At 44.3% G+C, this 22,333-nt stretch overlaps 1 protein-coding gene and 1 long non-coding RNA gene across 2 annotated transcripts in view; both read right to left on the bottom strand.

The window, feature by feature from the left end:
- LOC138683504 (uncharacterized) overlaps nucleotides 1-22,333 on the bottom strand; it is a 612,710-nt gene that overhangs the window by 289,184 nt on the left and 301,193 nt on the right. The window lies entirely within an intron of this gene.
- Nucleotides 12,334-22,333, bottom strand: part of LOC138683498 (zinc finger SWIM domain-containing protein 6-like) — a 158,066-nt gene continuing 148,066 nt past the window's right edge. The window contains exons 13-14 of the mRNA XM_069775393.1: nucleotides 17,307-17,388; nucleotides 12,334-14,909 (exon numbers count right to left, since the gene is read on the bottom strand). Of these exons, the coding sequence (XP_069631494.1) occupies nucleotides 14,047-14,909; nucleotides 17,307-17,388 (945 nt within the window). The 3' untranslated portion in view covers nucleotides 12,334-14,046. The remainder of the gene's footprint in view (nucleotides 14,910-17,306; nucleotides 17,389-22,333) is intronic.

Here is a 22,333-nt window from a genome sequence, read left to right as displayed (position 1 = left end):
CCTTGGTCACGCAGGAAGAACCAGAGTGTACCACGTGGCATACGCCTCGGGCTCCCTTTCCCTCTGACCGGGGCAGGAGAGGACTGATTTCTTGGAGCATCCCTAACAGCCAAGGCACTGTCCTGTAAGGATGAGGAGACACAGAGATTTTCCTCAAAGTTTTGGAGCCAAGACGACACTTTCTCCACATTTGGTGTTTCCATATCTGGGCAATACATTGCTGCCAAGCTGTTAGAATACGATGCTGGGGCACCTTGAATCACCTTTCTCCACATGGCCCGTGTGCACAGGACATCCTCTGGATCTTTGGAGACCTCATCATCATCTAGATTACTGTAGATGACTTCCACCACTGCTAACTCTCTCAGGTACTGGATGCCTTCATCTGCGGTAGTCCACTTTTCTGAGGAATTGACAAGATCTTCCTTGAATGGATATCTTGCCCTCACACTTGAGAGGAGCCGGCTCCAGACACTGCAAATTGCTGCCTCTTTTCCAATTCCTCTCTCAATTCCCTGGTTTCTAGCGAGGGATCCCAGCTGTTGGGCTTCCTTGCCTTCCAATTGCTGACTGTTATCCCAGCATCGGAGCAGCCAGGCAGCAATCCGCTCACCTGGCTGGCGGCTGTAATCTTTCTGCAAGTCCCGAAGTTCTGAGGATGTCAAGGACCGGGTAGTTTCCGCTTCCTGTTTAAGTTCTCTCACTCCTTCCTCCAATTTCTTTGCCAAAGGACCGGCTTCTAGATCAAACCTTTCCTCTTCTCTCTCTTCCCTTACTAATCAATGATGTGGACCCATTGATCTCCTTGTCCACTGTTTCTTTTTCACTGCTGGGGCAATTACTGTAGTTGTTGTTGCTGTTTGGGTCCCTATCTCGAGCATGGTGTCCTCAGATGCAGGGGAATCTCCGCTCCGGCTCTTGGAGCACCTCCTCCCCCTCCTTCTTCACTGACCCTGGTGTCTGCAGGCTTGTTTCTCTTACATGTTCTCATTCCTCTCTCTGGCTGCCATTTCTCTGCCCCCTGCAACTTTTTTCCCTTCTTAAATATGTTATCACAGAGGCGCTACCACCATCGCTGATTGGCTCGGCCTTGGCCAGCAGCGGGTCTGTATACGGATGGGTTAAAAGATGGGATTTTGGTCCGTGGATGAACACTGGGGGAGAGGTAGATAGCTGAGGAAAATGCAGTCAGCACAGAAAACGGATGGTTTGTTGCCTGTTGCTTGGAATGCTGACCACGGAGATAAGAGAGCTGAGCAATACTGGGGGAGGACGGGCAGCAGGCTGTTGCACAGCACAGCTGTGTGCATGATTGGCACGTGACTGCTGGATGATGACAATATGCCGCATGTACAAAGCCCATGAACCAATAGACAGGGTGGCTCTGGCTCATGCAGCACGCCTGGCCAGCAAGCGCATGTGTCATAGGATCCCTATGTTACAATGGAGGTGTGTTTTGGCACCCGCTGGCCACGTGTGCCGAAACCCGTTCCTCTGCAAATGTATAAATACCGGGATTTTTCTGAAGAGCATCGGGCTGGTGTATGGCGAGGCCACCGTTGCCTCCGTGGGGATGCCCACGTAAAGCTGGCACCTACCAATTGCTGGGCTGAGCTCGCGGCACAAGAATGTACGGATGGTCCATCTTCCTCACAGTCCTCGGGTCGGTATGTTAATTTGCTTTACAAGATACCCTTAGCATAATGCATGTCTGTAGTTAATAAATGCTTGTTTTTCCCCTTATAGTCAGTGTGTGTGTGTTTGCCTTCTCAGGAATCCTCGAAACCACCCTAAAACAGGGTCCATCTTAGAGCCAGCTGGTATTGGCTCTGTCGGACATAGGGGAAGCTTCCAGAAGCTTCTCATAGAAGCCACCCCTGTAACCCCCCCACTATCAAAACCTTGCCACAGAAACCCAACACAGTGTGTCATCAAGAGCAACCGCTACATGTACTGAAGCCCTGCTTCCCAGGAAGTGGCCAGACATCTCATGCTGTTGGGACGTAGAGAATAAAATCTTTTGTTTTCCTTTGCTTTCGCTTTATTAAACTGTCCTTATCTCAACCCACAAGCCTTTTGTTATATTTTCTCTCCCCTGTCCAGCTGAGGAGGGGGAGTGATATACTGGCTTTGGTGGGCATCTGACATCCAGCCAGGGTCAACCCACCACATCCTCGTACTCTCTAAGCTTATCCTAGGCAGAGATTTTGCTCTATTTTCTTAGTAGTGCCATTTGTGCTATTTACCTGCTCACAACTCCTTTTTTTTGTAAAGCTTTCCCAGATCTCTGAAGCTGTATCACAAATACTGTTCTCGGTTTCTCATGCTGCAGCTGTTTCATTCCTATAAATAAAAAAAAGTTTATCGCAGCAGGACCTTGAACAAGAACCTGCCAAACTACTAGAGACCACATACGTCAGCAGGTTGTGGGGTCTCTCCTGGATCCTGATGAAATTATTTTTTTATTAGAGCATTCCTGATCTGTCTTTCATATTAGGGGCTTCACTTTCTACAGCCAGGGTTCTGGAGCACACCATGTCTCCTTTTCTGTCATTCTGCCTAAAACAGGGAAAAACAACTGCTCTCTGCACGTGTTGCATTAAAACAGAGTGGAAAAAGGGCATTATACAGGCTAATTCTACAAAAGCTAAGCTAAATATATGTCTGTATATGTCTGTAATAGCAATATCATATGTCAGGTAAGTGAGGTTTTTCAGAAACTCTTGCTGTAACTGGATTTCTCAACTGCAGGGTGAATCAGTCCCAAGGAGATCTTTTTCTTCCCTATATTTTGGAGAATTTTGCTACATCTCGTGGGTTGTAGTACCTTATCCTCCATATGCTTCAGTGGAGCATGTGAAATTGGATGCATTTATCTGGGTTCCATATGTCTGCCCATTGTGATTCATTGTACCATGTGAGGATGAGGACTTGTCCAAAACAGAGGATGCGGGAGCACAGGATTTTTCTGGTGAGCATCATCAGATTGTTCAGACTGGTTAAAGAATGCAGGGATGGGAAAGACTCCCAGGCCAGCAAGTCCAGTTATTTCAGGCAACAATATTATACAGCTTGTTTGTAGCCCTGTAGAAGGATTAGTTAGGGTATTTGCTTCTACTGCTCCTACTGGGAGGCAGCTCCTGAACTTCTAGTGGTCAGAAATCTTTTTCCAGTTTTCAACTCAAATTTATTCTTGGTCAAAGGATAACCTCTTTTTCTTGTACCAATACTAGTCTTCAGCCTTTCTTGCTGCATGCAGTATTTTGGGAATTCATCCCTGCTTTACAACAGCGATGTATTGAGTATTTTTGTAAGAGTACTGACAGCATAGTAATTATAGGGTTTATAGTGTTACCAGTGTGAGAGGTATTTGATAATATGTAGGATCAGGTGCCCTATTTATCACTTTTCCTCTGCAGATTCCAGTGTGCTGCACAGCAGTGGTTATTTCATATGTTCTCCCTGTTTTGCAGATAGGAAGATAGAGGTATGCACTTCCACACCGAGTGTAAACTCATTGTATAAATCTATACTCAGACTTCTGAATAAACGCCCTGATGTTCAGAGGCACTCTGTGTTTCTCTGATGCCACAGATCTAATATCACTTAAAATTAAATGCATAACTGTTGGCCCCTGTGTTTAAAAACTTTGGTCTTAGCCACCCTTCCCTTCAGATGAAACTTCTGATGTGAAGAACTCACCTTCCCAGGTGCCTCTGTACAACAGGTATGAGGCTCTGGATGTGGAAGGCCAGTCAATGGATGATGTGGACGATGGTCCATATACACCAGAGGAGTTGCCAAGGTCAGAAAGGCTTACCCCCTGTATCACGACCACCTCCACAAGGGTTATAGTTGTAGGTGACTCCCTTCTGAGGGGACAGGGGGTCCAATATGCCAGACAGACCCTCCTCTTAGGGAAGTCTGCTGCCTCCCTGGGGCCCGGGTTAAGGACATCACTAGGAAACTTCCTAGCCTTGTATGGCCCTCGGACTCTTACCCATTAATGCTCTTCCATGTGGGTAGTGATGAAGCCACAACACGTGGTCCACATGCAATCAAAAGAGACTTCAGGGCCTTGGGATGGTTGGTAAGGGAATCTGGAGCACAGGTAATTTTTTCCTCTGTCCTTCCAGTTGCAGGCAGCAATGTTGGAAGAAACAGACTGGCCCAGTCTATTAATACATGGCTCCATGGCTGGTGTCACCACCACAATTTTGGGTTTTTTGATAATGGGGTGGTCTACACAGCACCAGGCCTGCTGGCGTTGGATGGGATTCACCTTTCTCATGAGCTAGCAGGGCTCACTGACAGAGCTTTCAATTAAACTTGAAGGGGGAAGGGGATAATATCAGGCTCGCCCATCACAAGCTGTGGGATGACATGCCAAGGTTAGAGGGATGGGGTGCTAGCAAGAGCCCTCAGCCTGTTGCTCTGAGATATGCTGGGTACACTGGAGCACACTTGAAGTCTTATGGAGATGAGCCAGGGGCTTCTGAGGTAATAGGAGCCAATAGGGAAACACCAGTGAAATACCTCAAAGGAATTAAGGTGTGTTCCTCTAAAAGGTGACACAGCTGACAGCCCAGCTGAAGTGCCTCTACACCAATGCACACAGCATGGGTAACAAACAGGAGGAGTTGGAAGCTACCATGCTGCTAGAAAGCTATGACCTAGTAGTTGCCATTACTGAAACTTGGTGGGACAAATCCCATGACTGGAGCACTGCTATCGATGGCTGCAAGCTGCTCAGAAGGGACAGGTGAGGAAGGAGGGGCAGAGGGGTTGCCCTCTACATCAAGAAATGGATAGATTATGAAGAGCTGTGTCTGAAGAATAGCCATGAGCAGGTTGAAAGCTTATGGGTAAGAATTAGAGACAGAGGCAATAAAGGGAACCTTGTGGTTGGTGTTTACTACAGGCCACCCGATCAAGGGGAGCCTATTGATGAAGTCTTCTTACTCCAGCTTCAAGAGGCATCACGCTCACAGGCTGTCATCCTGCTGGGGGACTTCAACCACCCCAACATCTGCTGGAAAAATAGCACAGCGAGCTGTAGGCAACCCAGGAGACTCCTGGAGTACATCGAGGATAACTTCTTAGGCCAGGTAATAGACAGCCCTACCAGAGGGGATGTGATACTGGACCTGTTGGTCAACAATGCAAGTGAGCTAATTGGTGACATCAAGATTGGAGGCAGCCTGGGCTGCAGTGGTCATGCACTGGTGGAGTTCACATTCCTGAGGCATATGGGTCAGGCAAAGAGTAAAGTCAGGACCCTGAATTTTAGGAAAGCAAAATTCCAGCTGTTCAAGGAGTTAGTCAATAGGAACCCCTGGGAAACTGTCCTCAGGGATAAGGGAGCAGAACAGAGCTGGCAGATCTTTAAGGATGCTTTCCATAGAGTGCAAGAGCTCTCGATCCCCAGGTGTAAGAAATCAGGAAAGGAAGGCAAGAGACCAGCATGGATGAGTTGAGACCTGCTGGTCAAACTAAAGGGCAAGAAGGAAATGCACAGGGCAGTAGAAGCAGGGACAGGTATCCTGGGAAGAGTATAGGGACACTGCCTGGTTGTGTAGAGATGGGGTCAGGAAGGCCAAGGCGTGGCTGGAGATGAACTTGGCAAGGGACGTAAAGAATAATAAGAAGGCCTTCTACAGGTATGTCAGCCAGAAAAGGAAGGTCAAACAAAACGTACCCCCCCTTGATGAACATGACTGGCAAACTGGTAACAACAGGCGAGGACAAGGCTGAGGTAGTCAACAACATTTTGCCTCAGTCTTCACTGGCAATCTCTCTTCCCGCACCTCTTGAGTGGATGGACCACAAGAGAGATACTGGGGGGGCAAAGTCCCTCCCACTGTAAGAGAAGATCAGGTTCGTGACCACCTGAGGAACCTGAACATACATAAGTCTATGGGACCTGATGAGATGCATCCGAGAGTCCTGAGGGAATTGGCTGATGTAGTTGCCAAGCCACTCTCCATGATATTTGAAAAGTCATGTCAGTCAGGTGAAGTCCCCAGCGACTGGAAAAAGGGAAACATTGCACCCATTTTTAAAGAGGGTAGAAAGGAAGACCCTGGGAACTACCGACCTGTCAGCCTCACCTCTGTGCCTGGGGAGATCATGGAACAGATCCTCCTAGAAGCTATGCTAAGGCACATGGAGGACAGGGAGGTGATTTGAGACAGCCAGCATGGCTTCACCAAGGGCAAGTCTTGCCTGACCCAACCTAGTGGCCTTCTGTGATGGAGTGGCTACATCAGTGGACAAGGGAAGAGCTACAGATGTCACCTATTGACTTCTGTAAGGCCTTTGACGTGGTCCCCCACAACATCCTTCTCTCAAAATTGGAGAGATATGGATTTGATGGATGGACTACTCAGTGGATGAGGAATTGGCTGGATGGTTGCATCCAGAGGGTAGTGGTCAATGGCTCAATGTCCAGATGGAGATCAGGGACGAGTGGTGTCCCTCAGGGGTCCGTATTGGGACCAGTACTGTTTAATATCTTCATCAATGACATAGACAGTGGGATCGAGTGCACCCTCAGCAAGTTTGCAGATGACACCAAGCTGCGTGGTGCAGTTGACACACCTGAGGGATGGGATGCCATTCAGAGGGACCTGGACAAGCTCAAGAAGTGGGCCCACTTGAACCTCATGAGGTTCAACAAGGCCAAGTGCAAGGCCCTGCACCTGGGTCAGGGCAACCCCCAGTATCAGTACAGGCTGGGGGATGAAGGGATTGAGAGCAGCCCTGTGGAGAAGGACTTGGGGGTACTGGTGGATGAAAAGCTGGACATGACTCTGCAATGTGCACTCGCAACCCAGAAAGCCAACTGTATCCTGGGCTGCATCAAAAGAAGTGTGGCCAGCAGGTTGAGCGAGGTGATTCTGCCCCTCTACTCCACTCTGGTGAGACCCCACCTGGAATACTGCATCCAGCTCTGGCATCCTCAGTACAAGAAAGACACAGACCTGTTGGAGTGGGTCCAGAGGAGGGCCACAAAAATGATCAGAAGGATGGAACACCTCTCCTATGAGGAAAGGCTGAAAGAGTAGGGGTTGTTCAGCCTGGAGAAGAGAAGGCTCCGGGAAGACCTTATTGCAGCCTTTCAATACTTAAATGGGGCTTATAAGAAAGATGGGAACAGACTTTTTAGTAGGGCCTGTAGCGATAGGACAAGGTGTAATGGTTTTAAACTAAAAGAAGGTAGATTCAGACTAGATATAAGGAAGAAATTTTTTACGATGAGGGTGGTGAAACACTGGAACAGGTTGCCTAAAGAGGTGGTAGATGCCCTATCCCTGGAAACATTCAAGGTCAGGTTGGACGGGGCTCTGAGCAACCTGATCTAGTTGAAGATGTCCCTGTTCATTGCAGGGGGGGTGGACTAGATGATCTTTAAAGGTCCCTTCCAACCCAAACTATTCTATGATTCTATAAAAACTGGTCGACCTCGGGTTTCTCCTGGCGTTTTCTGCCACAGGCTCCAGGTGAGACCATGCTCCCCAGCTGCAGTGTAGAGTATATTTTGTACATCTGGTCCTGTCAGGACAGGCCCAAGAGCTACTGCACGAGCTATTTCCTGTCTGATATGCTCAAAGGCTTGTTGTTGCTCAGGGCCTCATTCAAAATAGTTCTTTTTCCGGGTTACTCAACAGAGAGGGCTCACAAGCTGACTATAACCTGGAATATGCATTCTCCAGAACCCCACAAGGCCTAGGAAAGCTTGTGTTTCTTTCTTGTTAGCTGGTGGAGACATAGTTGCTATCTTGTTAACCACATCCATAGGGACATGACGGCGTCCATCCTGCCATTTTATTCCCAAGAACTGAATCTCCTGTGCAGGTCCCTTGACCTTGCTTTTCTTTATGGCGAAACCAGCTTTCAGAAGAATCTGAATTATTCTTTTTCCCTTCGCAAACACTTCTTCTGCCTCCTTGCCCCACACGATGATGTCATCTATGTATTGTAAATGTTCAGGGGCATCGCCTTGTTCCAGTGCTATTTGGATTAGTCCGTGACAAATGGTAGGGCTGTGCTTCCACCCCTGGGGCAGTCAATTCCAGGTCTATTGGACACCTCTCCATGTGAAAGCAAACTGTGGCCTGCACTCTGCTGCCAAAGGAATGGAGAAAAATAAATTGGCAATATCAATTGTACCATGCCACGTGGCTGCCTTTGATGCCAGTTCATATTGGAGCTCTAACATGTCTGGTACAGCAGCACTCAGTGGCGGTGTCACTTCATTCAGGCTGTGATAATCTACTGTTAACCTCCACCCTCCATCAGACTTTTGCACTGGCCATATAGGACTATTAAAAGGTGAATGAGTCTTGCTGATCACTCCTTGGCTCTCTAGGTGATGAATCAGCTCATGGATGGGAGCCAGCGAGTCTCGGTTTGTCCGATATTGCCGACGGTGCGCTGTCCTGGTAGCGATTGGCACCTGCTGTTCTTCAACTTGCAGCAATCCCACAATGAAGGGATCTTCCGAGAGGCCAGGCAGGGTAGATAGCTGTTTGATCTTCTCTGCATTTACAGTGGCTACACCAAAAGCCCATCGGTACCCCTTTGGGTCCTTGAAGTACCCTCTCTTGAGGTAGTCTATGCCAAGGATACAAGGGGCCTCTGGGCCGGTCACAATGGGGTGCTTTTCCCACTTGTCCCCTGTCAAGCTCACTTCAGCCTCCAGTATAGTCAATTCTTGGCATCCCCTGTCACTCCGGAGATCCAGATGGGTTCTGTGCCCCTGTATCCTGATGGCACCAGCATACACTGTGCACCAGTGTCTACCAAAGCCTTATACTTCTGTAGGTCTGATGTGCCAGGCCATCGAATCCACACAGTCCAGTATATCCGGTCATCCCTTTCCTCCTCCTGGCCGAAGGCAGGGACCCTCTATTGCTGTTCCTCATCAGAATATTCACTGTCCGATCCTTGCAGTGCCAGACCAGAAGTCCCCTCACCAGAATCAAGGGAGGTGGTTTCAGTTCTTCTATGCCTGGAGGATCGCTGATTGCTTTCTTGGGCCTCTACAGCAACGACACTGACAGCCTTCTTCTTGGGTGACCCCTTCTTAACAGCTGTCTTCCCTCTCAGTTCACGTACACGGGCTTCCAGCTTAAAGGTGGGTTCACCATCCCACTTCCTCATGTCCTCCCCTTGGTCACGCAGGAAGAACCAGAGTGTACCACGTGGCATACGCCTCGGGCTCCCTTTCCCTCTGACCGGGGCAGGAGAGGACTGATTTCTTGGAGCATCCCTAACAGCCAAGGCACTGTCCTGTAAGGATGAGGAGACACAGAGATTTTCCTCAAAGTTTTGGAGCCAAGACGACACTTTCTCCACAGTTGGTGTTTCCATATCTGGGCAATACATTGCTGCCAAGCTGTTAGAATACGATGCTGGGGCACCTTGAATCACCTTTCTCCACATGGCCCGTGTGCACAGGACATCCTCTGGATCTTTGGAGACTTCCTCATCATCTAGATCACTGTAGATTACTTCCACCACTGCTAACTCTCTCAGGTACTGGATGCCTTCATCTGCGGTAGTCCACTTTTCTGAGGAGTTCACAAGATCTTCCTTGAATGGATATCTTGCCCTCACGCTTGAGAGGAGCCGGCTCCAGAGACTGCAAACTGCTGCCTCTTTTCCAATTCCTCTCAATTCCCTGGTTTCTAGTGAGGGATCCCAGCTGTTGGGCTTCCTTGCCTTCCAGTTGCTGACTGTCAGTCCCGTTATCCCAGCATCGGAGCAGCCAGGCAGCAATCCGCTCACCTGGCTGGCGGCTGTAATCTTTCTGCAAGTCCCGAAGTTCTGAAGACATCAGGGACTGGGTAGTTTCCGCTTCCTGTTTAAGTTCCCTCACTCCTTCCTCCAATTTCTTTATCGAAGGACCAGCTTCTAGATCAAGCCTTTCCTCTTCTTCTTCCCTCACTAATCGATGGTATGGACCTGGTGATCTCCTTGTCCACTGTTTCTTTTTCACTACTGGGGCAATTACTGTAGTTGTTGTTCTTGTTTGGGTCCCTATCTCGAGCATGGTGTCCTCAGATGCAGTCTGGGTCCCTGCCTCAACTGTGGTCCTCTGAGAGTGTTGAACTATGGCTCGGTAGGCATAGGCCAGGCCCCAGTACAGTGCGAGAAGCTGCTGGTTTTCATTGGGATAGGCAAGGCACCCTTCTATCAGGTGGCGTGTCAGTTTGCCAGGGTTACTTGCCTGTTCGGGTGTAAAGTCCCAGATTATAGGAGGTGATAACCGTCCTAGGAATCTGCCCAAATCCTTCCATATACCCTGCCACCCAGGGACCAGCTGATTGAGGGCACATTTCAGTATTGCCTCACCTGAAACTTGTCTTCTCTTATACCAGGACGAGACCAGATTCCACAATACCCATAATATGCCACCAGTATTAATTATTAGTATTGAACAGCTCACATAAGGGTGAACAAGGACCTCGGGAGCCTGCATAATAAAACCATTCACATCAATGCCCGGTATTTGTAAGAGGCAAAAAAAACCCAACACCCACGCAATGTCTGCACGTCTGTATCAGAAAATTAATCTAGGACAAAATAATGAAGCAAACACATAATGAGGATTCAATACTTGGAAGGGATATTCACAGAAGCTACAGAATGTTTGTACTACCAGGTCAGGACAACTCAGCTGTTAGCAAGGCTTGGTAAAGACTCCTATTTTACATGACAAGTTGTACAAAGATTCAGACCTTTTCCTCCTTCATCTTCCAGTGACACAAATCTCACTGTCAGAATTCATGCGTACACTGGCATCTCTGAAAGTTGCTTGCTGCATGCTAATTCTCTTTTCAGCTGAGGATACTAAAAAAAGAAGGTGAAGGGGTTCAGATCATGTAGTCAAATATGACATCATATAACTGTCCTGGATTCAGCTGGGATAGAGTTAATTGTCTTCCTAGTAGCTGGTATAGTGTTATGTTTTGAGTTAGGTATGGGAAGAATGTTGATAACACTGATGTTTTCAGTTGTTGCTAAGTAGTGTTTAGTCTAAAGTCAAGGATTTTTCAGCTTCTCAAGCCCAGTCAGCGAGAAAGCTGGAGGGGCACAGGAAGTTGGCACAGGACACAGCCAGGGCAGCTGACCCAAACTGGCCAATGGGGTATTCCATACCGTGTGACTTCACATCTAGTATATAAACTGGGGGGAGTGGGGGCAGGGGGATTGCCACTCGGGGACTAGCTGGGTGTCGGTCAGTGGGTGGTGAGCAATTGCACTGCACATCACTTGTATGTTCTAATCCTTTTATTATTACTGTTGTCATTTTATTAGTGTTATCATTATCATTATTAGTTTCTTCTTTTCTGCTCTATTAAACCATTCTTATCTCAACCCACGAGTTTTACTTCTTTTCCCGATTTTCTCCCCCATCCCACTGGGTGGGGGGGAAGTGAGTGGCTGCGTGGTGCTTAGTTGCTGACTGGGGTTAAACCACGACAGTCCATTTAGCAAGGCTTGGTAAAGACTCCTATTTTACATGACAAGTTGTACAAAGATTCAGACCTTTTCCTCCTTCATCTTCCAGTGACACAAATCTCAGTCAGAATTCATGCGTACACTGGCATCTCTGAAAGTTGCTTGCTGCATGCTAATTCTCTTTTCAGCTGAGGATACTAAAAAAAGAAGGTGAAGGTGGTCAGATCATGTAGTCAAAATGACATCATATACCTAAGATGCTAAAGATCTTGGTAAAGCAGAAAGCTCCTCTTCAATTTTCAACCATGCCGTATCCCGTCATTCACTGAGGGCTGGAATAATTACACAAATCTTACAGAGTAAAGCCTCCAAAAAAGCAGAAATGTTGGCTGTCAGCTGGTGAGCAGGAACTCCATGCTGGATGGAGCTGCCCAGTTCGGAATATACAAAATGCTTTAGAAAAGCTAAAGAACAGCAAAAACTGTCCTTGTATATATTTGCAGCACATCTCAGCTCTCATTGTCACCCAAATAATCCACTGAGTGGGAACATGCCCCCACACACTCTTCCATCCCACCAGGGCAATATGTCAAGGCTTACGGTTTGTTGTATAGACCACACATCTTCAATCGCAGGCAGCATTTGGTCCCTCTGACGCACCAGGTCTTCCAACAGCAAAGGAGATGTTGCAATTGTGAACGCTGCCATTATTAGCAGATTTTTGAGGAACAAAACATTTCTTTCCTGGTCTTGGTGGTCATACTGCTTATCACCATAACGCACCAAAGTTGCAAGCTGGGCATTTAAGATCTATGAACTATCCACAATTCAACTCCAGTAACAGACACCATAAAGGAGGCAGAATCAACTTTCAAAAAACTAATTTTAATCAAAACAAAAAAATTGTTGATCATTAACAAGTTTATAAAACAGTGATTTAGTTACATAAATAAATTGATATCAGTGTATCAAATCTTAATTACTTTCAACTTCATGAGCATGTTTACATGGGTGATGAAGTACAACCTTTTTTACCTATTATAATAAATAAAATGGAGAGCATGAAATAGTTTTTCTAAACAAAAATACCTACAAACATACCTCTAGCATGTTCTCTAATGAAGGGAACGAGACACTGGACAACTTTTGCACCAAAACATAAAAACTGCTTTAAAAAGCACAAGGATACAGAACCATCAGCTAAAGTAAAGACACTATATTGTAACCAAAGTTGGTATTTAATAATATAATGAACAGTTTGGTAGTTAGATCTCCAGTTTGGTTATTTTAAAGCATTAAGACAAGGCAAGATAGAAGGCTGTTTTTGTTTGAGTAATTCTAGAGAAAATAAAATATATTTAAAAAAACAAACGGAAAAGTAGAACAGTCATACCTACACAACTTTCTGTCCTGCACAAAGTCAAAATACCTATGCAGAATATATATATAATATATATATTTGTGCACAAAGGTTAGCTTATTATTAGCTCACTGCAAAGGCATAATGTATCATGTCAATCATTTTGCGTTTTGTGTCAAAAAGGATATTTCTTTAAGTTTCCTAGGCGAGGAGGCACAAACCCCAATTCTGGCATACTGTATTCTTAATGCTAAGGCTTGCTGCTCTGGCTGTGTATTTTTTGTTGTCCCTCTTTACTATAGTGCCTGTTACAAGCATGTGTGTATGTGTGTGTACATATATATGTATACACAGGTTGTATAAATATATATATAAAATTTCCCCCAATAGGTATCAGTCCAACCATGCAATCCAAAAGGTGGCTCTGCATAGATGCCCAGCATATAGCTCACCACCTGAGCCAACCCTGAAGCAAGGCGCACTTTAGTCCTTCGGATAGGTTTTCTTTTTTTTTTAAAACCAAGCTACTGCAGCTTCAAGTATTTTGCGTTACATAGATTTTTTTTTTTTTATAAATTAATGTTATATTTTTTCAATATTCAGACATATACTATAATATATATACAGTACAATAAATGCTCTCATTCTTTTTTAAATTTTTTTTGATAAATCCCTGAGAATGTATGTTGACAGTCGCTAAGTTTCCACATGCACAAGCATTGTGTGCCATGCTTCTGGATGAACAGCACTGCAAAGCCACGTGGTCAGCCTTTTAACTATTAGTATTTAATTTGTTGGTTTGTTTAAACATGTTGAAATGTAAGGATGAGTTACAAAGGAGTAAAGCTGAATCCATTCGAGGTACTTATCACAGGATGGAGGTGTTTTGTTTGGTTTTTAAAGCCATTGCAATGTATGTTTGTTTTTGAGGCTGTGAACATATACAGAAAGAACAGGAGAGCAATGTGGGCTTTTGCCACTTGACAACATATACTCAGTGTAAAACAAACCTTTTTTAATCTCTCTCTCACAAAAAACAGAAAAAATGAAAAAAAATTAAACACACAAACTTTCACAACATGACAGTTTAGTTTGCAAACTCAATATAACTATACACATATAATACCGGTGTGGCTCTGTTTCTTTTAAGTTCAAAAGGATACAAAGGCAGGCTCAAGTAAAAACAAACCACCCCTCCCCCCCTTCACGCATTTTCATCAACCAAACCGCTCACGAACCAACATCATCAGTTTCTTTTTGCCTTTGTAGATTTGTTTTAGGTTGTCAATAAACTGTGTAAACTGGATGTGTCCATCATGAGCCATTAAGAAGGTCTCTCGGGCCTTGCTGAGGAACTCTATAAACTCACTATAGTGTCGTGGGCTGATGTGAGTGAGACGCGAATGAGTTGTATTAATGTAGGCTCCGATCGTGGCATCCAAGAGTTGTCTTAAAGGGGCTTTATCCAGTGACATGAGCTTACCAGAGTTCCTCCTTCCATGAAGTCCCACCATGCCAGGAGTGGTCAAAGTACACCTACGCAAAATATCTGACAGTACTGTTGCACATTTGACACTTTTGACCACCAGAGGTATTATAGCTGCTAGCTCATTTTTCCCAAGGGAGTGGCTGAGCGCACATGCCCACAGAACGTCATTAATGGCAGGGTGTGTGTCCTGATTGTAACTCAGGTTGAGATGCGTCATGGCCAAAGTGGCCAGCTTGTAGGCCCGCATGGGGTAACCACGGTGCTCCATGTATCGCGCTATAGTAAAAAGCTGCGAGTAGCTCATGCCGGTTGTAGCAGCATCTAGAACAATTTGGTAAGCGGTCTCAAAAGCTATGTGATCCTTTTCACATAAGGTCAGTGCAGAGAGGGCACAGTTTTGAGGATCCTTCATGGCACACTGTAGAGCAAGCGTCCTAGCACTGCCAGCCAGCTTCTCCTGCTGATGGCAGTCCAGATGCAGACGGACAATGGTGCTGTTGGACATCACTGTTGTAGCAACAATACTAGTGGCTTCTGTTGGAGTGAAAAGTGTAAACCAGTTTTGCATGATACTATCCAGTGCATAAACACCTGGGGGGAGAGAAAGAAAGGATTAGCCACAACTGATAAAACCTAGCAGATACAAATGTTCAGCAAAAGATTACATTTTCAAAGTCTAAGAGGTTGCCAGTACATCCAAGGAGACGTGCTTCAGCAAGAAGGGCTAAACCAGATAACATGGCTGGAAAAGGACATTAAAACAGACTACTGTGCAAACTCTGTAGCAATCACTGAAATGCAGATAATAACAAAAAAGCCTGCAAGATAAGCTTTAATATCCTGGTGTGACAACTGAGCTGTTTTACTTGTTATCTAAGACAATTTGGATAACAAGTTCTGGCTCATTTGGTCTCATCACATCACTCAAAAGCAGCCCTAACACTGAACACTTAAAAGGCAATTTTAACTTCTTTTCTCAATGTGCATCTCAAGGTACAGTGCATGCACAAAAGAATATGAAAGCATGCTAAATGTCTCATTTAATAGAACATCATGGCATTTAATACTAAGCACACCTTAAAAAAAAAATTAAAAAAATCCTAACCCCCACCCCCTCCCAACAGGCTTTTCAGATACATCTTGTATGAAATTCATATGCTCCTGAATATCAACATCCTTATTAGGGAAATACTCTGAGCAATATGCACTAGTGGATATTATCTGAAATGGATATTTTCCTTAGTATCACTTTATTCCTGGCACGTGTGTGTGGTGGGGGGAAGAAGGGGGAAACAGTGACTAATGAGGTCCATAAATTGAATCTTATAGCCAACTAGAGTGTCTTATTATTGCTAGAGGCAGTTTACACACATCTGTGAGCCCACCTAAACCACACCCAGAGGTCCTTTTCTCTGTAGGACTCTGATGTTTCCTGTGTACCCCTTCACTCATGCAAAAATTCAGCATAGTCAGAAAATAACAGATCTTCATTTAAATAAACAGATTCCTTGTTTTATCAACTTGATTAAGTCTCAAGAGTACTTTGCGTGACATGAAAGGTTCTTTATGGGATACTTCTATTATTATATGTAAACTAATTTAAAGCAGTATTAAACCCAGCATTTTATTTGCCAATATGCAACTGCACAAAATAATACCCAGGCACTAATATCTGCAAGATAGCCTCAGAAATAATTACCTTAGCAAAGATATAAAAGCAATGAAACAAGAGCATTGCACGAAAATTTGCAGACACAAACCATTTTCTGGCTGAGGGCATACAAAGGCAAGCTGTATTTTCCCATGCTACTGACAACATTAATTTCCCAGTTAAGCATAAAGCAAAGAATAAACTAATCCAGAGAATAAGCAGCAGCAATCCTTTGAAGTTCTGAAACTGAAGAAGCATCTATGTGATACAATCCAACTCAGATGTATGAAAAAGGAGTAAATACAGCGGGGAAGCATACTTTCAAAAAATACCTTTGGTGACAACTAAAATTGCTCCCTTATCATAGTACTTATATTGTCCTCACTACCACAGCTGCTGTTTTGTTGTTGGGTTTTGGTTGGTTTTTTTTTACAGCTACACAGTTTTTAATGCCCTCATCTTCACTTTCAGATTCTGTATCCTCATCTTGCAGATGGTAAACTGGAAAACAGAAGCTAAGGGACACTTCATCAAGACACACAAGAAATTTATGGCAAAGCCCAGAAATGAACATAATGTCCTGCTGAGTGCACTATTCTCCCACTGCTGTCCTCTAAGTATGAGGCTAGTTCTGCTCCCACCTTATTTTCACCTTATGTGGTTAAGGATGGGTGCATTAGTGTTTGGTTTGCTTTCCAGTGCAGATGAGAGGCCTGCACAATGTCATAGCCACATAACAAAGATGCATTACACTGTAAGCTTGGATTTACCCAGGGGCTTAAAAAAAACAAAACAAGAAAACAAACAACAAGCAATGAGAACCCCTTCACAAGATCTTGTCTGCCACACAGTGGGAGGCATCCTCAGCATTTCATTCACCTGTTTTCTGGTTCCTCTTCCCCACAGCTGACCAGATAGCACTCTCACTAGTCTTTTGGAGCCTCACCTTTCAGAGCAAGCAAAGTTGTAGCATAGTGTAACAGCTCATAACCATGAGCCTTTTCTCTGCTCCAGCCTCAAACCCAAACCCAACATGGAGGGGACAAGGGGAAATCTGGGGTATTTCCCATGAGGTTATGCATGTCCCTACCTTGCAGGGAAAAGAAGTCACACTGCATTACTCAACTATTGTCTCACTTGTCCTGTGCCTATTCTATCACATGCTCAAAAAACCCACTCATCATTGACATAATTAACATCTTCTAACCAAAGGAATTTTATAGATGAACAGAAAGAGGGAGACATTTGCAGAGCCTGGGTATTGACAAACAAGATCAAGCCCTCTAAGATTAGCTGACAAAAAGGCAGGAGCCCTTGAGAAGCATCTCAGAACATACCTATTTCTGTTGCACATGTTACCAACCACCTCACCATTTCCCGCCGTCGCCAATTCAGTGTTGACAGCGTCATCCGCATCACCTATTAAAACAACACAAACAAAATACAAAGTAATCCTATTGCAAAACCAAGACAATATACCAACAATTAGGGATTTAAGTTACTCAAATACACTGAGGTTCAAAGTGGCAGCCTCTTGCCCTCTCTACTGTTACCTCTTTTTAGCTGATATGTCAAAAGACTTGACAAATACTGCTCAGCTATCTTAGAAGAGCATACAGAGAGTAATTCCAACTGTGGGTCCTTCAAGGCTAGAGGAGAAACTCTTTTATTTGGGGAGAAGAAAAAAAAAAGAAACTCCCCCCCAAAAAGCCCCCCCAAACAACAAAAAAGCCCAACCAATTACCAATTATTCAAATTAAATTATATTGTGTCTCCTCCCTCTATGTATGTTACTCTTTAAAGTGGAAACGTGTCAACTCTTGTTGGGCAAACTAACCCATCTAATTGTCGTGGTTTAATCCCAGCCAGCAACTAAGCACCACGCAGCCGCTCACTCACTTCCCCCCCACCCAGTGGGATGGGGGAGAAAATTGGGAAAAGAAGTAAAACTCGTGGGTTGAGATAAGAACGGTTTAATAGAACAGAAAAGAAGAAACTAATAATGATAATGATAACACTAATAAAATGACAACAGTAGTAATAAAAGGATTGGAATGTACAAATGATGCGCAGGGCAATTGCTCACCACCCGACAACTGACACCCAGCTAGTCCCCGAGTGGCGATTCCCTGCCCCCAGTTCCCAGTTCCTATACTAGATGGGATGTCACATGGTATGGAATACCCCATTGGCCAGTTTGGGTCAGCTGCCCTGGCTGTGTCCTGTGCCAACTTCCTGTGCCCCTCCAGCTTTCTCGCTGGCTGGGCTTGAGAAGCTGAAAACTCCTTGACTTTAGACTAAACACTACTTAGCAACAACTGAAAACATCAGTGTTATCAACATTCTTCACATAATGAACTCAAAACATAGCACTGTACCAGCTACTAGGAAGACAGTTAACTCTATCCCAGCTGAAACCAGGACACTAATTTTTCCCCCATCTGCATTTTTTGTCATTGACTTCAACAATACAGACAGGAGTTAGAGTGTACCATGATTTGACTGGCTGCTTATGCTGCAAAGATATATATATACACACTTCCAGCTATATCCAGATATTATTAGTAAGTCATAGTGATGATTTCCCTCTCTGAACAAGGAGTCCCTGCAAAGAAGTTCCATCGTAAAACCATCAGAATCATAGAAAAAGGACTAAGCTCTGATTGCAGTGCCCATATTTTACATCACTTGCAGTTATTGCCTATGTTGTTTTTCAAAATGTGGGCAAATATGTTTATGCAGTAAAACAAACACTGCATGGAAGTTGCATGGAAAGCTTGTTTCAGCTAACTGGACAGACCCCACAGACATCTAGATGAAGAAAGCAAGTAGTTTTCCCCTTACAATATCAGTGATGATACTATGGTATTACTATTTGTAGCAATTAAACAAAGAGCATAATAGGTCAATCAGAGCTTTCAGCGATGATCTTTACATATTAACTCATAAAATGCACTCACAAAACAGCTTGGAGTCAGCAGCATTTGTAAGAGTGTTTTCAACCCATATTCCCCCCCAATCCTAAGGTGACTTCAAAGTGGCATGTAGCCCTCTGTCATATTTGTTACTCCTGCCACCTCCTTTAGTCCTAAGCTGTAGATAGGATAATTAAGAAGATGGAAAGACTGCTGAGGAGCACAAATGCACAGATGATTTTTAAGAAGTCTGGTTATAAACAACCATCAGTGATTCCATGCTGGCCTCCAAACATTCACACCTTGGGAGCTTGGTGACTGGTTGTACATCACCCAAAGGTACAGCATAAGGCCAGCTTTGTTGGCCTCAGACATCGTGGTATCATTTCAACTAAACAGTAATTTAAGTGCTAGATTGGAGAACAGCATTTTGAGAGAAAGCAAATTGATCTGTGAGGAGCAACCTAACACATTTTTAAATATGAAAATATGGCTAAAAAATTATGGAACCAGCCTTTGCTTGAAGTCTTTCTGGAAGAAAAACAGGCATCCCCAAGTCAAAATGCTTTGGAGTGCAAGTATCTGTCCTATTCTCTCCATCAAAGAGAAAGAGTCTAGGTGAATTCCTGTATCGATGCACACACAAATTGAAGGCTAACACTTCCAATATCCAAGATGAATTTTCAGCTTCCCCCAAGTAGAGGGAAACCAAGAGAAAATACAGGGTTATGGACTGAATTCTGCTACTGATGAAGGAGGGAAGGAGGTCAAAAAAAAAAAAAAAAAAGGCGTGAATGACTACTTCTCTGATGACTTCCCTCACCGTGGTGGTCTGTAAAAGGATCATCAGTCACAAGAGCCTTCAGCATGCATAGTGGGCATAATAGCAGCTCCAGTGTAGACAGTCCTAACTTGAGAGCAAAAAACAATAATATATCTAGTTTCTTGACCTGGAAAAATTTCTTGACTTGAACTATTCTGGAATTAGGTTCCTTTCATTTGATTAAACTGACAAGCTGAGAGCACTAAGACAGCCCTTTACTGATGATAAAAAACCCCCAAGGATTTCAAATAAAGCATATATTGATGTCTTGACCAAGGAGGAGCTGATGTTAATTTATACTGTAGCCCATGTAGCCAAAGAACTGTTTCACTTCTGCTCAATACCTTCTTGAGCCAACTCTTCCTAAAAGGGAGTTCTATCCAAGATCTGTGCTATCAATTGAAGAGAGCTTCTCAACAGGTTAGTAAGTCTGAAAATTACAAAAAGCTCCTGGGAATTACATAGCTTATCTGAAAGCCAAGCTCTCTTCCACAGAGAATAACCTTGACTTTGTCCTGATGGATTTTTTTGTTTTAATAAGAATTTCTTATTCTAGAGGAACAGAAGATCTCACTACCCATAAGAAATGTAAGAAATGACCAACCAACCATTAGCTCCTGCACCAACGTGAAACCCCTTTGTCATGCACATTGGAAAGAGGTTTACTTATTTACAGGCTTTCAGGGAAAGGACACCACTTGCCAAATACGCATCAAGTGATCACCTGCACTAACTTGCTCAGCAGTTCTGCCAGAAGTGCCTGTCTGCATGTGTGTGGTAATACTTACTTGCATTGATGTAGCATACAACAGGCAAATGGAGGAATAGAAGCCCCTCCTGTACCTGCAGATCTTACAGCATCTATGCTAGTAAGGTTCTGAAGGACAGAATACACCTGAGATGCTTCATGCCCATTTGGCCACACTTTCCACAGCTAGTTTAAATACCTTCTCTCTGCTGAGTCACATAACACATGCTGCCATTGGAAATACGGAGAAAGAACCCAGAAGTTCATACATTACTCCCAAATCTAGAACAATATAAGAGGCTTTTCTGTCACAGAAATCCCAGTGACAGAGTTGTGAAATTGTTGGTATCATCTCCTCAGCCTAACCAGTCCAACTTGTCATTGTAGCTGAGAGGCGGGACAGTATACCTGTGAGGACACCGCTGTTCAGTTTGCCACGTGAGGGGAGAAACAGAGTTTTATAGGGCACATAAATGTCATAAGCAGTCAGTTACTAGATAGCGAATATAGACAATCTAATTGCCATTAGGTCGGGGGGCAGGAGAGGGGAAAGCATCTGTAGGCCACTGAAGACAGTGCTGACACTGTAAGGCTTTTACAGGAAAAACATTACTGTAGAAATCTATACAGATGTGAGTTACTACCAGAAAACTGCTATGCATCTTCCTTCTGGAAAGCAAACTACCTTTAAGATTCTTAAAACACCTTAGGAAGCTTGGGGCAGACAGTGGACATGTTCTACACCAGTTCATTCCAAACACCGGATTTAGGAGAAAGTACAGGTTCATGATATTTCTTTCACTAGATCTTACTGAAGACATTCTGATGACACCATAATCCACATAGGGGTATCTATGAACACAGTGATATCTAAAGCGTGCTGCTACCACTGAATGATACTTGGTGAAAGCTTGAGGTGACATTTAAGTCAATCATAAGGATCTTTCTCTCTCAAGTAAACAAACATTTCAGGCAGAAACATACCAAGATGTGAAAAAAGAAGCAGATTTCCACAGCAACCTTGGGAATAAGAAAGGCTAACAAAGCACACAATCTCAGCTTTCTGATTAAAGACTTTAGCTTCTAAAAGCCTAGAATAGGCAAATAGTACCTTTCTTTGGCATGAGAAGCAACTGGGATAATATCCTTTCTACAGAAGTCTTTGGAGCTTTGCTAACTGAAGCCAAGTAATAAATGGTTTTCTGATCTTTGCATTTTTTTGTTTGGTTGTGTTTTTTTGTTGTTTTTAAGAACTCCCTGAAGAGGGATGAAGAGATTTATTTTTGTTGAAATTAACTGTGTAAACTCCAAGATTCATCAGTGTAAGGCAATATTACTCCAGATATCTAAAAACTTAGCTGTCTCCTTTTAGCTTGTAAGGTCTCTCCTAAGAGCCTGAAAACTGATCTGAGGTTCTTGTACACATCAAGCTGAGTCTGATGCAGATGATCATCCCACAGCTTGTGGAGTGCAGTATTTAATGAAGGAAGTGAGAGGGCTGCTGTTAGCACAGTCTGCCTTAGAAACAGGTCATTATGGTTGGCCTTGGCTTTCTCTAGTAATTCAACAAGCACCTACCAAATCTCATTTGAGGGAAAGGAAGGGAAGGATGGGAGGAATGATAAGAAACCCCTCAAGGCCATGCAAAAGATCTGCAAAAGTGCATTTCTGGCAAGCAGAATAATTTTGCTCTCTAGCCATCCCTACATATACTCCTGAACCCATTGCATTGGTCCTCTCTCACCCCTGAACAGAGGAGAGCCCTGCAGCCAGCTGCTCCCAGCTCGCTCTTCCACTCAAATGGCACAAAGGGGCTGCGCAGACCCTTGCTCTGTGTTTACCAGTCAACTGCGCTTTACATCAGAAAACAGAATCTAA

Source organism: Haliaeetus albicilla, chromosome W (assembly GCF_947461875.1).
Source record: "Haliaeetus albicilla chromosome W, bHalAlb1.1, whole genome shotgun sequence".
NCBI classification, from domain to species: domain Eukaryota; kingdom Metazoa; phylum Chordata; class Aves; order Accipitriformes; family Accipitridae; genus Haliaeetus; species Haliaeetus albicilla.
This window is presented reverse-complemented; position numbering and strand designations above follow the sequence as displayed.